This window comes from Ambystoma mexicanum, chromosome 2p, assembly GCF_040938575.1.
Source record: "Ambystoma mexicanum isolate Mex_15411 chromosome 2p, UKY_AmexF1_1, whole genome shotgun sequence".
In the NCBI taxonomy this organism is placed as follows: Eukaryota; Metazoa; Chordata; class Amphibia; order Caudata; family Ambystomatidae; genus Ambystoma; species Ambystoma mexicanum.
Genome location: NC_090923.1, coordinates 658539774 through 658557204, shown reverse-complemented (window position 1 = coordinate 658557204; position 17431 = coordinate 658539774). Strand labels below are relative to the sequence as shown.

Below are 17431 nucleotides of genomic sequence, written 5' to 3'. Positions count from 1 at the left end.
AGAGAGCTCCTATATAAAAAAAACTTGTTGAAGCTAATTGCCCATGGGAAATTTTGAAATGGATTATTCAACTGTACACAGATACTACGATCCAGATCAAATTGACTAATGGTGGACTGTTAACTGCTCCAATCGAAACTGCAAGAGGCCTGAAACAGGGATGCCTGTTGGCGTCAGCCTTATTTAATTTTTTTATCTCAGATGTTCATCAAACCTTTGCTAAACTGATTACTGACTCTCCAAAATGGAGGGTGCGGTTCAAATTCAGTGGCTACTACACGCCGATGACATGGTGTTAATGTCACATACCCCCAAAGGTTTGCAGAATTTACTGGGTGCCTTGGATCAATACACCAAAGTAAACGGCATAACCATTAATATTGCCAAGACAAATATAATTCAACTTGGAACAAGAAAGCAAAGACTAGCCCGGCTTCACTTGCCATTGCAAAATTCCCAAATTTCTGTTGCTAATGCTTATGTATACTTAGGCATGATTATATCCAATCAGTGTGCACATGACCAGTATAACAAACAAGGTCTACATAAATTGCAAACGTCAATCTCACAAGCCCGCATTATTAAGGCCAGTTATTGTAAATTCTCCATCTCGCCGATAATTACATACTTCAAGTTAAAAGTTGTTCCTGTTATTCTATATGGAGCAGAGACCCAGAAAATAATGCCCTATTGTTATTGGGCCCTGAGAGAGGGTCGATTCTGGAGGCAGGTCTTAAATTTACCGAACTCTCAACCACTACCACTTTTGAGATATGAACTGGGCTTAATATCGGTTTATGCAATTTACAAATGGAAATTATGTGCCTTACATCGCAAATGTTTATTGAACCAATGGACAAAAGGAATTACCAACATTATTTCTATCTATTTATTGAGTTCAGTAGATAACCTTCCAAAAGCATGGCGTTTAAAAATTCAGTCTATTATGAAAAAGGCACAGGTAGATGAAATCTTGCTAATGGAGAACCCTAATAGAGCGAAAATAAAAACCAAGCAGACTGGATATATACTCACTTGGCCTGCGCAAATTATAAAAACGTTTTGGAATATCCGTACGAACTGAAATGTTACAATAAGGTGGCAAATTACATGGTAAAGGCACCCAGCTCCAACCAGCGAGATGGCTTTATGAGATTTAGGATGAACCTATGGCTGACAAATGATGTATTGAACAGACTTAGGAATGATGGCATTGCTCTACAGTGTTGATTCTGTAATCACTACGCGGAAACTCTTAAACATTTATGTACTGAATGCGAGAAATTGCTACCACTCCGTTGTATCCATTTTAAGCAGTTATTTATGGAACATCAGGTTTTGACATCAGAGAAGCTATGGGATTTGTTATTTTATACCAAACGAAAGTCAGTGAGATATGCTGTTGTAAATTACCTTACTCAATTGAAACTAGCAAAGCATATATCGTCGAAATGATTGTAAAATGCTTCGCTCAAACAGCTATGTATTGCTATTCTTTTGATTCATGTTTATTGATGACTGATGTCTTAATATCTTGATGATCTGACATTCAATTTTATTTTTAATATTATAAAATGAAGATAATATTTTCTTCACCTACTTTTATTGTTTTATTGGCAATTTTGTGTATGTATTGTTAAGTTGAAAGGTCTCGCGTTTCTCGCGACCAAAACAACTAATACATTTTAAAAAAAAAGATTGCTACTCTTACATGTTGGTGCTCCATATGCACTGCCACTCTTTCGTCCATTTGTCCCTCCATTTTCCCCCTTAAAATTTGTTTTTTTCCTTTCTTCCATTTTCTTTCTTTTCTGTTCCCTTCCCCTCTTCATGACAGCTTACATTTTTCCTTTGCACTTTTTTGCCCTGTCTCACTCCATTGCACATCCCAGACACTGCTAATGCCCTCTATTTCCCCTCATACTCTCCCCAGCCACTTTTTACTCCTCTTTCATCCAGTGTAAATCTCTGTTTTCACAGCTCTACCCTCCTCAAATTTGCCTCTTCTACTCCTAAACACTTGAAACCTCCACGCTTTGTCTTCTTTGTCTTTATTTGCCTCATTCCCTTGAAACTACTTTTTCTGCAGATTTCTCATGACTGCCATCTCTTGTTCATAGGATTTTCCAAAGGTCGACCTTCTCATTGTGATGGGAACCTCCCTGCAGGTGCAGCCTTTTGCTTCTCTCGTCAGCAAGTAGGTATCCATTGCGTGTTACCATCAAAACCCTTTGCTTAGGCCCCTGTACTGAGTTACAGCATAGTACCCACACATCATTGTTAATTTCAGAAGTGTCATATTTGCTGTATTTATACGTTCTACTGCATAGGTCTCAGATGACCCTTAAGAGAGGTACATGCACAAACATTTAAATGTTGGGGTCCAGTAGATTCCAGTCTTTAACCCCTGGAGATACTGAAGGGGGAATTGTTAGAGAGTGCTGTTTGGAAGTCTCCAGGGATCCCACAATATCCATATCAATCCTGCAAAATGGAACCTCAATGATTGGTAATGGATTCAAGGGAGCTGGTGGTGGCATATGTGTGCTTATTTTCTGGCAGACTGAGCATGCCTGGATAAAGGTTTTAATGTCAGTGTAAAATCCGGGCCAATTGAACTTATTTGCTTTTTGAGCTTGAGTCTTGAGCTGTCCTAGATGACCTCCTGTCAGATCGGATAGGGTATCTCTAATACCACCTGCTTATGGCTCAAGGGGACCACCAACTGTATTTTTACTAGGCCCTCCGAAGTGTTATCCGCACTATAAAGGAGACCAGATTTCAAAAAAGAGAAGGGTCCCTCTTTCTCACGACCCTCAGGTTCCGGAATTACCTGCAAGAGTGCCTTTGCCAATAAGTGGTCATTTATCTGGGCAAAGGTTAAATCAGAAAGTGTCTCAGGCTCTTCCTCTATGGGTCTTATAATTTCAGTTTTGGGAGGGTTGGTTTTGTCAGCCTCCCCAAAGCCTCGCGTCCCCCTGTCTGTGCTTACCTCCCCAGAATTGTATACAAGCCCAGGGAATAATGCTTTTTCAAGCACCGCTTGAGCAATCTTATCTCCTTGGTGGATCTGGAATGGATCCTTTCCATGGTTTTGTAGCAAGACATTAACATCACCTCAGAAGTCTGGGTTACTACCCCCCGCTAAGACATCAATCCCAAATCTCCATGCTTATCTTGTTTGGGTGCTAGTCTAATATATGTATCAGGGGTGGAATCAATCTCAAGTCAGTAGGTATTATTCTTCTTTCTCCGGGGGCGGGGGGGATTGTTTCATCCCTACTACTACAGATATCAAACCCAATAGAGCCCTTAGTGGCTGCTGTGGCATTCGATGCTCTGACACTTAAACTCTCAAAGTTTAGCGATCCCCAACTTGTATCAGTTCAGCCGCATCCCATTCCTGACATCATCTGGAAGGCATCTTAGAATAAGACACAGACAACAGATTCTGAATTGCCTATAAAGCTTTATTAACTTAAACCAGGATTGAAATACGCATATCTTGCCCTATACTATAATGCATTTTCCCTGCCAAACTAAAACTAAGGAAACCCAAAGTCCAAGAGTTCAACGTAGGAATCTGTCTGTGTCCAAAACCTATCCTTGCCTTTGCAACTAATCTATTAAATATTGCAGTTGGTTGGAGTTATCTGGGTGGGGACTCCCTACCTACCGCGCATCTTCGTGAAACAGGAGCCCCGCTCCCCTTAAACCCCTGGGCCATTGAAGCCCCCCAGCGCCCATCATCATCCGCAGTTTTGTCATCCCATCTAATCTATTAAATGTGTTGAAATGTGTGCAACCAACAAAAGATTGTTCGACACAATGTGTGGAGCTCTGTCCAGCTCACAGCTTTCTTTCAGCTCCCTTCCCCAAGTATAAAGCAGTTCCAACAAAAGTCTTAGGATTGCCTTACGTTCAGAATGATAGCTAACCAACACTTGGGGTTCCCTTCCCCTTCTAAACATAAAATATCTGAAGACTCCGTCCTCAAATCAATAAGTAGATCAAACCTCAGGGGTCCCTTCCCCAAGATTCACTTTCAATGTTCTAAGGATATTTTCCAGTTTTCTTAAAGCTCTGTGCCACACTTGCACCCTCTGTATATGGTTTATCTTTGTACAAAAATAACTTGACTGAAAGTTGCAGTTCATTCACTTGTTAAAGTTCATCTCCAAAGTTCCATTCACTATGGAGTCCAATATTTATTGGGTTCACTTGAGGTCCAAAATGTATTGGTTTCTTTGCTTCAAAGCTTTGTTGACTTGTAGATTCAACATATATGAATTTTGCTTGCATTTAAAGTTTAATGAGCTTGGCACATGATGGGTTTATTTGAATTTTAAAGCTCCATTAATTTGTAATCTTCATAGGTAAGTTTTCTTTCAGTTCAGTATCAATAAGTGTGAAGATACGTTCAATAAGTGTGAAGATACGTTTGGTAAGCTTTTCATTCGGTTCGGAATTCAATAAGTGTTAACGACCTTCATGCAGCTCACCTCGTTGTTATATATCTTTATAGAATGCCTTTAATGACGTACCCAGCACTCGGAGACTCTCGCAATAATTGTAAAAGATTTCATGAAGTTCATTTTGTTGTAGGTCTTTCTAGATTGCCTTTGTAAAGTGCCCACCGCGCAAAGACTTTCGAAAACGTGTCTTCGTGTACACGCGACCACTCCGCAACAAAGTATTCTCATTGATTCAATAGTTAATGAGGAATCTGTTTAATCATGCACGCGACCACTCTGATAGAATGTAATCCTCTGCGTAACTTCAAACGCATATAGGATTTCCTCTCTCATAGAAACTCACTGGTTGCTTCTTTCACAGTTACTGTAGCACAGATCTCTCTGCCTTTTGTTCTCCGTCTCCGGGCTCCACCTTCTGCCCCATAGGCTTCTGACCCCAGGAGAAAACGAGCACTGTGAACACCAGAAAAAAATGGCAGCCTCCCAGCATGGCCCCCCTTTCAGCATTCTTTCAGTTCTCAGATCCTGGGCTGTACTCCTTTGAAGCGCTGGCGTGCTACACACATACAGCGCCCCGCTGCTTTTCTTGGCTGCTCCATTGCCACTGCTCCCCATGACATCATTTGATTGGACTTTTTATACACCTGCAACCCTTTAACAGGCTGCAGGTGCGAATGTGCAATTAGCCCTGCCTGACCATCATCAAGGGGGACATGCCTGACCTCCACAACTCTCAGCAGGTCTCCTCCTCATCCAAGTACCAGAGTGGTAAACGCTCCTAGTGTTCGTTACTCCCAGTTGCTGCTTCTTCATCCCAGTACTGTTGGTGGTTATATATGAGGAAGTCAGGGGAGTTGACTCATAAAAACCCATGAAGGTACAGAAAGGGTTGGGTTGGTTGTCCGTAGGAAAAGGGGATACCACGTCACTCCCAAGGACATACCACACCCAGATGATCCTCCCTCACTTGTCCACCCCCAGGGTCAGGATCCTAGAGTGATGGCCTTTCCCTGGCCACCTGCATAGAGAACCCATGGGGTATAGGAGTGAGAATACCCTCTGGTTTGTCACACTAGCCAAACTTATGTGGAAAGTGTGACTGAACAGCAAGGGAGAGCATGAGAGTGGCGAAGAGTTCAGTTAAGCACACACAGAACACTCTTAATAACACAGGGTAGGAAGAATGTATAAAGATAGTTATTTATTTGGGTCTTAGACAAACTCATAATTGAAAAGAAAAACACTAAAACATTCAGTACCATTAATATGCTGTCACCTTGGTGTGCTCTGCTAAGAGCACTAACACGTCTATTTTAAATTAGAGTTAAGATAATTTTTTGGAATACTGCAAGTGTAGTGAGCAAATGAATACATAAATAGTAACAGGGAAGTAATCAGCACTTTGAGAACGTATAGGCTGAAAATAAAGGAGTTGCCAAACACTATACAAAACCTTGAAATATGTTACCTTAAAAAGTCATTCCCTGGCTAGAAAAGGAGGGACCCTGTACCCTTAGAGTCATAGGTCCTGCTAAAAGTCATTCCAGGAGGATAGGAGTCTCTTTAGCAAGTTGAACAAGTGTTGACTTGATCCATCTGGTAGCTTATAAGTGTTCCAAAGTTTTGTAAAAGTAAGAGGAAAGTCTTAAACTTTCTCAATCCTACCACCTTAGGGGACAACCAGCGGATGATACCAGGACATAACACCCCTGTTCCAGGCTAGGCAAGACAGATATAGGGCTCAGACGTTATGCCCATGGAACCCAAGGGAGATGCAGGGTGGGACTAAAACAGGTATGTTTACTCACCACCTGTACTCCGATTCAGCCAAGGGCCACTGTAGGAATTCCTAAAATGGCTTGGCTTCTGGATTGGAAAAAGCTCCGGGGCCGCCGGTGCAGAGGTCACTTCAGTCATCACTTTAGTTTGTGGTGCCAGACTCTGATGGACCGGGTCTGGATTCTGGACACCCATCACATACCAATTACTGGATCACCACTCTGGTGAGGACCTCCGAGGACTCGCCGTATGTGATGCAGGTGGCGAGTAGCGATGGCCACTTGAAGAAAATGGCGACAGTCAACACTTTTACTGGAAATATAGAAGCTGGTGCTGCAAGACTCCTTTTCATGGTGGAGAGCTGCAACTTCAGGGTAATGCTTCTTGTTCCATAAGCTGATGATCTGCGGGGTCCCATGGCTAAACTCTGGACGTCGACCGTGATCGCAAAGTAGCCCAGAAGGATGTCTGGTTAGCGCACAGGATGGTGCCAGGTTGTTCGCACTGACCCAAGGGTCGAAACATTGATGGAGGTCTTCAGGAGATATGCAGAGAGTCAGGGTTATGCCGGTCAAGTGAAGAAAGGACTGCTGGCTATCTTCAAAGTTCTTGGTTGCAGTGGGCTTCTCTCCTTCATAGGGGTCATGGCTAAAATGATGATTTGAAGAATGGTTACAGAAGTTCCTCTTTTATCTAGGACACATCCTGGAGTTTTCCCCAGCCCATCAATGACGGGGATCTGCACGATTGAAACTGGCAGAGGCTGTCCAATCCTGTGCAACATCTGGATACTGCTTTTACCCAGCAACAGACACACTCTGGCATGGATGTGAACTGGGTCTGGACAGACCCAGCCCCCACATCCGGCAAGACACACAGTCCACCACTTTGCCTGCCAAGAAAGGGCTTACTATATATGGAAAATCTGGCCACTCCAGGGCAAATAGAAGGTCAAGCTACATACAAGATGACCAACAAATAGATAGAAATCTCATGGCACAACCTTTTTAAAGTATATGGTATTTTAAATTGCATTATACGATAAAATGCAAAAGTGCACGAGACAGTAAAAAAGAAAACACTACAAAAGTATCCACAAAGTTACCAAAATCAAAATTACAAGGACACAAAGTGTCTTAACCGCACTCCATGTAAGTGTGCAGGAAAACTAAATGGAGAACTTCAATGTGGAGAACCAAGTTCTCCTGCACTGATTGCCAGGAGACTGCTCAGTGCTCCCACAACAGATGGATGACCATAGCAAGGTAAGTGGAACAAAAAGTCTTCACATACGTCTTAAAGTCAGTAAAGGTTTCACAAAATAGCAAAAACGTTGGTTTCCCCATTGATGTTTATGGACGGAAAGCAGCAAAGCAAAGAGCAAAATCTTTCCTAACATTGGGCATCAATTCCATTGGACACTTGTGTACTAGAAGCAGCGGATGTGTGCCACAACTTTTTATTGTATGGCAAAGCCATCTCCCGAACTACGAAAGGTGCAGTATTTACAGCAAGATTACCTTGGCCTTCCCGAAAAAAGAACCTACAGAACAAATACAAAGGGTCTGGTTTCGATTTTTCAACTAAAAGTGACATTTGCATATAAGACTTTAATTCTCTATATATTCTGGATGCTTTACTGGCGCTAGGTGTTTCCTTAGAAGGGGCCCTCATCCTATCAAGGTCTTCCAAACAGGTCAGCTCCAGTGCTCGTTTCATCTGGAATCATCTTCATCTTACCAAAAAAATGATCCAGAAAAGCAAAGAAGCCTCTCTTTTTTAAATCCTGTGGCCTAAAGGATTGTTTTTGCTGAAGACAAACATAATGAGGTGTATGTACTCTCCTCACTCTCACTATATTGTGGAAGCCTGCCCAAAGAAGTGACATTTCCAAGATTTATTCATCTAAAAAAAGGGCAAGGTCTGAAGAGAGAGGTGTGACTAAAAGGGTGAAAGGCTTTGAACTACCACAGGCTATACTAAGAACTATTTCCAGGTCTCCCCATCGCCACTCTCACCATTAGTGAAGTCTTAGCCCACAAGCTTCCCATCAGCAGAGCCTCTATTGGCGCAGTCAGCACTAGCATAACTTCTAGCAGCAAAGTCCTGGCTAAGACGTAAGATGTCAACGTGCTTGCTGGCAGTACAATCTACGTCAGTGCAACTTCATTGATGGAGCACCTGTCAACAACTTTCTCATTGATGTCAAAGATGTTAGTGTAAACCTCTGCCAACGCGCTCCCCATCAGTTCAATTTACGCTGCTAATTTCATCAGCTTGACAACTGCGATTAAATCCTCATTAACGGTACTTGAATCTCTGTTGACACTACAGATTACAACATCAATCCACCCACGTATGAAAACACTTCTCAGTGGAGCAAATCCTGTTATCTAACCAGTTATGATAACGCAGCTTGCGTCAGCGCAAAAATTCTAACGCAGCAAAAGATGGAAAATTGGTGCAAAAGACAATGAAGCAAGCTTCTTGTGTGGAACATTTTTTTGCAGCAGCTGTGCACGGTTACCCCTAATAAACAGTTGGAAATTCGGACTAGTGAGATTCTGGAGCATCAGTGCAAACGGCTTTGAGGTCCTGCAAGAACGGGGGTCATAAGGTTTTCAGGATTCTGATTTGAAAGAGATTAGGTAACTCCATGATTCCTTCTTAGTACCCTTCAGATAAATGTCCTCACTGCGGGAGTTTCCAATCTGTGTACTGTGCGAAACCACCTCATCCAAATCTGATTCTGTTGATGCAGATCCTGACATCACGGCAAACATTGGTTTCCGAATCTAGTAAGTGTCTACTGTTATGTGCAACTTGGCAAATAGCAGTGCAACCTTTATTGCATGCACAGTCACAGCCACAACCTCTGACACTCCCTTCACAGCCATTGACTCAACACCCTCCAATCCTTGTGTAACCACAAGTCCCAATTTAACCAGTGGCCATGCCTCTGCCTTTGCTCTAGGCAAAAGCTATGTATCCTCAAAAGTAAGTGAAGGATAGAAGTATATTATAATGGGAACATTTCCATAGGAAGTTAACCTTTCACCGCTCTTGGACACTGAACGTTGTGGGTTTGTTTAAGATTATATAGGAACATTAAGCCTATTCATGCACAATGGTAATTTGGGTGACTGTGAGGACAAGATTTACACAAGGATGTACTGGGAGAAGCCACATCTAAGACTTTCCCTAGATGAAATGTGGGTGTTTCATACCTTAATGAATAAGGGTATCAACAAATTTGGTCTTCATGTCCCCCGGTGGAATAAGAACTACTTGTGTTTTTTGATTTGATTGGGCAGGCAGCCACATCTATTCTGATCCTTGATCATATCTGGGAGGAAAGTGTCTTAATTGTGAAAGAAACGTTTCCTCTCCTCCCCTTAAAGGTGTATTGGAATTAAATGTAGACCAGCGGATGATGCACCCAAATGTCACTTGTAGTCAACCAAATCTGGAATCAGTTATCTTGATTACTGGTAGGGGATGTTCTACACATACATCTGCACAAATCTCCTTTACCCCTGTCCGAGAAGGCAGAAAGTGTTAGACATAGGGCCGAGAGCTGTTAAGACCTCATATTCCTTTGGCTATTCTCACAATATATGACCTTGATATGTATAATCAGATGGTGCCCCTGCTCAAGCACCAACCAGAAGGAATGCAAAAGAAACATCTTAACGTCTTGAAGGAAGGTGAAACAGCCTCTAAACATGCCATAAACATAGCTGTGGGCGTTGCGGAAAATGGCAAGCAAATGGGGAAGCCTCTTTACACACGGCTGGCTTAAGTGTACCATCTTTGTATATGAAATGCAAGAAAACATATAGGATTTGCATTTAATAGTGACAACCCCTTTGGCAAGAAAACTGATGTTGATTAACAAGACAGATACTGAGACTACACATTCCCTGGACGAGTTACAACAACCAATATCGTTTCCTCCCTTTGAGGATGCTAAAAGATGATCTACAATGAACTGGAGTTTGTGGTTTTTAACAGTCAGAGATATCAACGGAACTACCCGTCTTGCACACAAGGAAATTATTTTAAGATAATCTCCAAGATGAAGTCTTGGAAACCAGTGTTGTCAAGGATGTGAGCATGGACACTAGGACGGGTAAGAGAAACATCCATTTTCCAAAACAGCGCCAATGCATAACAGGCAAATAGGTACTATCTCTACTGAGCTAGGGACATATCTTAGAGCTCAAAAGGAAGCCTCAAATCACACTGTCTCAACCCAAACCTTCAACATCTGCTGTCAGAATGGCAACAAGTCTGACGTCTTCTAATGTAGAGGGCTGTCAAGAGTGCCTCCTGTGAATCTAAATTAGAGAGTGTAGCCCTGGTATTTTCTTGTGAAAAAGAAAAATGGAAAATGGAGGCTCATCATAGACTTGAAGTACTGGAACAAATTCCTGAAGTCGCAATCTTACAAGACGGTCACACTGCAGAACATCATTCTTCTGTTGCAGGATGGAGATGACCTGGTGTTCATAGACTTGGTCGGTGCTTACTGCCACATACCCACTGATAAAAAGCACAGAAAATACGTGAGATTCATGGTCAGTGATCAACATTTTCAATTGAAATGCTGTCCATGAGTTCAAACCAGCCATTCAAGTGTTCACGAACTACCTTATCCTGATGACAGCACACATCAGGATGCAAGGTTCCCTGTAAATTCCTATCTTGATGATTGGTTGATGAAAGACTCCTCCAGGGAACAGACACAATCATCCCTGCAATAGTTCTCTTCTTGCACAGCATTGCTCCTATTTGGAATAATCACTTATTTCCGCAAGCATTCCATGTTAAATTCATAATAGTTGGTTGATAGATTCTAAAAACTCTAGGGTACCTCTCTAATACATTCGGATCCATGTTCCATCAAACCTCAATTCATACTAGGGGTGGCAAGGATATTCCCTATTTCAATTGAGATCCAATTTTCTTCAGAATGTTCTGTGAAATAATTTTGCGTGCTTGTTTTTATATGGATTGGTGTCTGAAAATGTGGCTAAATTCCTTGGAAAAAGAAAGAAAGATGGGATCTCAATAGCTGTAAGAAATTGGGAATATGTGTTTCAAATTCTTAGGGAGGTTTTTCAGAAGACGAATTTGTAGTGAGAGTAGGGTGTCCACCCAGTTAATCCAAAAACTCTAAATGGTAACACAGTGGACCTCATTCCAAGGTCGGCGGTAACCCGCTGGTGCCACCGGCATGTTGCCGCCGAACTGGAAAAACTGAATCAGCTGCCTGACTTCCCTGTGCCACCGGGACATTACAGGTCCCGGCGGAGCAGGATCTTGGGCGGCAGATTCTGTAAGTCCCCAGTCCTGTGGAGTCCCATAGGACTTCATGGAAGTGGGGAGGTGAAAGCACCAGCACCGTTAACAGTGCCGGTGCTTCCGTGACGACTCTGCCTACCGGTGCCGATCAGCCCGGCAGGTCTGACCCTGCCAAGTGCAACGGCCCCTGCAGGCAGACGTGTGTGGCAGTCCGGAAACAAGGGTGCATGTAAGCTTACCGGCACCCTTGTTTCTGGACCGCCACACTCTGAATGAGGCCCAGTGTATGTAAAAACAAGAAAGAAATACAAAAACATTAAGTGGGCTGCACAAAACCAATTGGAAAAGAGTCATATTTGAGTGACATAATACACACTTTGTAATGGCCACTAGAAGAGAGTAGTACGGATATAACACTCCAGCAAAACTGCACAATTCTGTGTTTACAATAAAGTATAGGATATGCTAAACCTGGAGAGGTTTTTACCTCTGAAACCAATAAGAAAACTGGGTACGTTCAAGCTCAATTGTTATACTTTAGATGGTACCTTATGAGTGACATGCAGTGATTTATTACATATAAATGCTTCTGATGCTTGTGAATCTGCTTAGAATAACATGTTGTGCCTATAGTCCGACACATCTAGTGTTAATCGCAGAGTATTACATCTTTTTTCCGAATATGTAAAAGGGACGTTGACATGGGGGTGTCTAACACCAGCCCTAATGGGACGTTTAGTGTACCCAAGATCCTTCACGCATTGAGATCCCCCAGATTGTTTTTTTCCTCAATTCCGGTCGGTCGCTTTCATGCAGAGCTTGTGTTAACGTTAATTATTGCTGTTCCACGCGTCTTTGATGCATCCATTGAGTAACTTCTTTGGTGACAGTTCCCATTTGCTGTCCTGTGAACCTTCGCTCGATCCAACAACTCGACAGCTGTTGTCAATCCTTTGTCTTCAGCCTTACAGTAGGGAGAGTAGGGGCCCGTTTTTCTCGATACTTCTCTTTAGACAATGCCTTTTCTTTCCTTTCCCGCCTCTTCCTTTACTCGTCTGGCTTCTCTTTTTCTAAATAACCTGGTAGAGAGCTCCATTCAAGTGTTGCCCTTTGTGGTGAATCCGATGGGATTGCCTCCAGGAACCTGGTCTGTGACCCTTCTCATGTGGCCAGGGGAAGGCATGCACTCTCTGATCCCGACCCTGGGGGTGGTGTACTGCGGGAATATCACATGAGGGGGGAATTAGACCGGGAAGACTGTGAGGAACCCCTTTTAAGCGTTCCCCGTGACCCTGCCCGTGTGATGGCATTTTGTCACATCAGATCGGTACAAAGATCTAATTTTCCAAAAAGGGACTACGTATCCCAGAATCCCTCAGGAACTGTGACGAAGAAGAGGGCTAAAGAAGCATGCAGAGGTAGAGAACAGGCAGACAAGGTCAGGCAATTAAGACTGAGGGGGTGTACCTAAAGCCAATTAAACCACCTTAGGGGCATAATGCTGCAGGAGGGTGTCATAGAAAGAAGCTGGAAATTAGTCGTATTTCTGTTAGTCTGACTTTTTCTTCCCATTACATTGATAGTAATGTGATATGGTTGTCTTGTTTGATGTGGAATTTGTTACATCAAATTAGATTGTGATTCAAGAGGGTTATCTTTTCAGGAACCCCAGTGAACAGGAAAAGAAGTTTCTGTTAAACTTTTTACTTTTACTCTTGCTCCCTGTCCTCCACACATCTCTAAATTACTTTTCATGATTATGTCTGTCATTTTGTCCTGTAGTTCTGTGATATATTAATTTGTTTTTTCAATCTGTATGTGTTAAAGCCAGCATCATGCAGCCACATTGAATTATATATATATTGATCATTTTGTTTCGTTGCATTTGACCCTCATTTCCTTTTCTTTATTGTATTGATATGTATTTGGCCCAGGAGATGAGGGTTTATGGGCTAGCCTAACTTGTGCCTTTGTGATAGAAAGAAGATGGAGCAGGAACTGGAAGGGTGGCAGCACCAGTAGGAGAAGAAACAGAACTGCTGTCAGTTCACAAGGAAGTGTGACCACGGAAGGGACCCCAGAGCAAAGAACAAGCAGATTTTACCTGCAGTCTGTGCGTTGGTCCTGTTCTCACAACGCCTGTCTGTCTGTGGCTGCATTGGAAGAGACTGGAGAAAGCTGGCACCTGATTGTCATGAATTCAGAGCTCCAGTCCTGTGTTTTTTACCCAAGGCCTGTGTGCAGAAGTAAACCGAGGGAAGCTAGAGAAAGGAAGACTCTCCATTAATGAGGCCAGATCTGAAAGACCTGTGCTGGGGAAAGGTGTGGATCCTGAACGTGCCTGTGGTAACAACATCACAGGAAATGAAGTTGGGAAGTAGAGGCAGTCCGAAGTCGCTGTAATACTGGAGCCGGTAAATGAAGGCCCATACTCCAGAGCAGCAGAAACTCCTTGCCGGTAACTGTAACCAGCTGAACTTCATTTGCTTTGAAGGTAAAGCGAGTGAAAGTCTTTGTAGTTGTGGGAAGTCTTGTCAAACAAAGGGAAATGTATCACACGCTTATCCAGTATGTTAAAGTCTTTCTTTTCCTGTTGTTACTTTAAAATCATTGACTGGAGAAGTTGCGTGTCTCCTATTAACAGGGAGAGCGGTAGCAGTAATGATTGCATAAGCTGTAGCAGACTTTCCCATTCAGTAACAAGGAAATATCACTTCAGAGAGGCCGTGTATGCAATAATATGTTTCCCGATCATTGTTAAAGGTCTTTTTAAAAGGGAACGCAAGTTGAAGTTTAACATCAAAAAGCCATCGCGTGTGCCTAAAATTGATTTTGAAGTGAACCTTAACTCTTGCAACATCCTACACTTAAGTGTTGCAGAAGTTGCTGAAGTTGTTAAACTCAGAAGCAGAACATGCATTGCACAGGCCAGTAGGCAGAAACCTCCAAAAGAGAAAACCAGCCAAAATAAGAACTGAGGCTCATTGTCTTAAAGTTGTTGAATCTGATGCTAACCTCGGTCCTTTGACACATAGGTGACAAAGTCATGTGAAACTGGGAGAGTGGCATTAGGCATTACAGCTTTGGGGTAATCCCTGGAGACAAAGAGATGCACATGAAGCTGAGACAAAGGAAAGCAGGCTTCGGAATACCCTGAAGGTGGACTTTTTTTTTTTTTGGGCCCTCAACAGTGGGGATTTCGACACGTCTTTCGACATATCCCACATGCCCGTCCCCAGCCCTGCTAAGCACGCCATCGGCAATGCAATGGGGAAGTCACACCCTGGCGACAAGGGCACACACTCTTTCAAAGACCAAGCACATAACCCCTCGGCCGCGTTCGACTGAATCATTGAAAAAGCCTTCGGCACCCATTTTCCACAGGGGTTTACAGGGATGTTTCTATCTGATCTGATAAATTCCAACAAGGGTTCAAGAGAGATAATGTACAGAATGGGGGTGAGGGGACAGTCATGTCGAGTGCCTCTACGTAAGGGAAAGAAGGATGAGGATTGACCATTAATACTAATCGATGATTTGGGACAAGAATAGAGAAGTTTAACAAGGGAAATAAACTGTTCGCCGCAGCCATGCCATCGGAGAGATTGAAACATAAAGTGCCAGTTGACCCGGTCGAAAGAGTTTCCGCATCAAGTGCAACAGCAGCATATCCCTGTCTATCTTTCTTGTCCTTAGAAACTATGTGAAGGGTATCGAGTAATAATCTAGCATTTACAGAGATGTTCCGCCCCTTCACATATCTCACTTCTTCGGATTTGATAAAAGCGGAAGAGACTATTCTATTCTGTTGGCAAGAATTTTAGCAAAGATTTTGCTTTCAACATTAATGAAAGAAATTGGTCACTAGTTTCTGGGAAGAGTAGGATCTTTATCTGCTTTGGGGAATAAGATAAGAAGAGCCTCAGAGAATGAGCCAGAGGAGGATTTCTGGGAGATAAGTTAGGAGAATAGCAATTTAAGTTTAGGGGGAGGGGAATGGGCCTGGCTTTCATAACATTTGGTAGAGAGACCACCCAGCCCGGGGGCCTTTCCTTTAACCAACCCCTTAATGGCGCAAGTGATTTCTGGGAGTAAAATATCACCTTCTAAATGAGATAGGTCAATTTGAGGATACAAATGTCTATTGATATTGCTAAGAAAAGAGTCCATATTCTTGGAGGGGACAATGGTATCGGGAGTGTATAAATCTGAATAATCTTTTTTAAAACAGTTTAAGATATCATCAGGGTGATTAAGGGAGGTGCCAGATGTATCTTTAATGTGAGGTATATATGTTCTTTCTTTCCTGGTTTTGAGATAAGAGGCAAGTGACTTACCGGCTTTGTTGGAAGTTTGGTAAACCTTGGTCTTATATTTTAAAATAGTCCCAGCAGCTAATTCAGTGAGCTCATTGTTAATTTGTAAGCGTAAAGCCATGACCAGATGAAGGTTTGTTGCGTTGGAGTCCTGATAATGTTTTTCAGCATTGTCAGTTGGATAAAAAGATTGTCAAGATGTTTCATACGTAACCTCTTCTTTTTTTTTTTTTTACCCGAATAAGCCATAATATGGCCTCTAAGCACAGCCTTGAACACGTCCCAATTGTTCACTACTGAAGTGTCATTATCATGGTTTTCAGCAAAGAATTGTTGTAGGAACAATTGAACGAATCCAATAAACTGCTGGTCTTGTAACAAATAATTATTGAATTTCCATCTGGACAATGGTTTTTTGATATCCTCAAAGTTAAAGGAAGTGCAAACATGGGCATGCTCAGAAATAATAATATCAGCTATGGAAGAGTCAATAATAGTGCCTATGAGCGATTTGGAAGAAAAAATGTAATCTAGGCGGGAGAGTGTTATGTGGAGGCGAGCGAAATATGTAGTCTAATTGTGTATTTATTTGTTTGTTTGCATTTATAAAGCGCGCAGAGCTGCCCTGAGGCATTGTGGCGCTGTTACAGCAGGCTTAAGCTTAGACATACATAGTCATGGCATAACAGTCAGTTGCAATGGTACATTGAAGTAGGCGGTATGAGGGTCAGAGAGTTATGCTTTGCTGTAGTTACAGTGCAAGCATAGCTGTACATACGGTTTAGCATTTAGTGAAAAAGAAAGGTTTTTAGGTTTTTGCGAAAGGTGGTGTATGATTTTTCATTCCTTCGTGAGGTTGGTAGAGAGTTCCAGTTTTTGGGTGCGAGGTGTTGGAAGCTAGATCCTCCAGTTCTAGTTCTTTTGAAGTGGGGACATGGATCTGGTTGGCACAGTGGGCTCTGATGGGTCTGTTAGAGGCGTTGACAGTGATTATTTCTGCGAGGTAGTGAGGGGCATCTAGTGTGGGGCATCTGTGTGTAATGGCCATGGCTTTAAAGAGTATGCATTCGTTTACTGGTAGCCAGTGGGCATCTTTCCTGGCTTGAGAGATGTGTTCCCTTTTGGGAATGGTCAGTGCTGCTCGGAGCGCGTTGTTTTGCGTGATTTTGAGTTTTTTTCTGTTGTGGACAGAGGTGCCTAGGAAAAGGGCATTGCAATAGTCCAGTTTGGTACCTATTGTGGCTCTGGCAATGGAAAAGCAGTTTTTGGTGGAGAGAAAAGGTTTAACTGAATTGATCACTTTGGTGGTGAGCGCTGAGGAGGCGGCTATGGCGTTGACCTGGCGGGACCTGGATAGTGAGGCATCAAGGTGAACACCTAAGGTTTTGACAGTCTTGGAGACTGTAATGGTGGAATTATCGATGTTGAAGGATTTATACTGTGGGGGGAGTTTGTTGAGAGTTTCGCTAGTCCCTACTATGAGGATCTCAGTTTTGTCCCCGTTTAAGCAAAGGCCGTTTGCAGCTATCCAGGTTTGGATGGCTGTGTAGATTT

The 17431-nt window shown here is 42.7% G+C and overlaps 1 protein-coding gene across 2 annotated transcripts in view; it reads left to right on the top strand.

The window, feature by feature from the left end:
- Positions 1–17431, top strand: part of SIRT2 (sirtuin 2) — a 402273-nt gene that overhangs the window by 343979 nt on the left and 40863 nt on the right. For both annotated transcript variants that reach the window (XM_069644215.1, XM_069644214.1), the window contains exon 12: positions 2121–2197. In XM_069644215.1, the coding sequence (XP_069500316.1) occupies positions 2121–2197 (77 nt within the window). The remainder of the gene's footprint in view (positions 1–2120; positions 2198–17431) is intronic.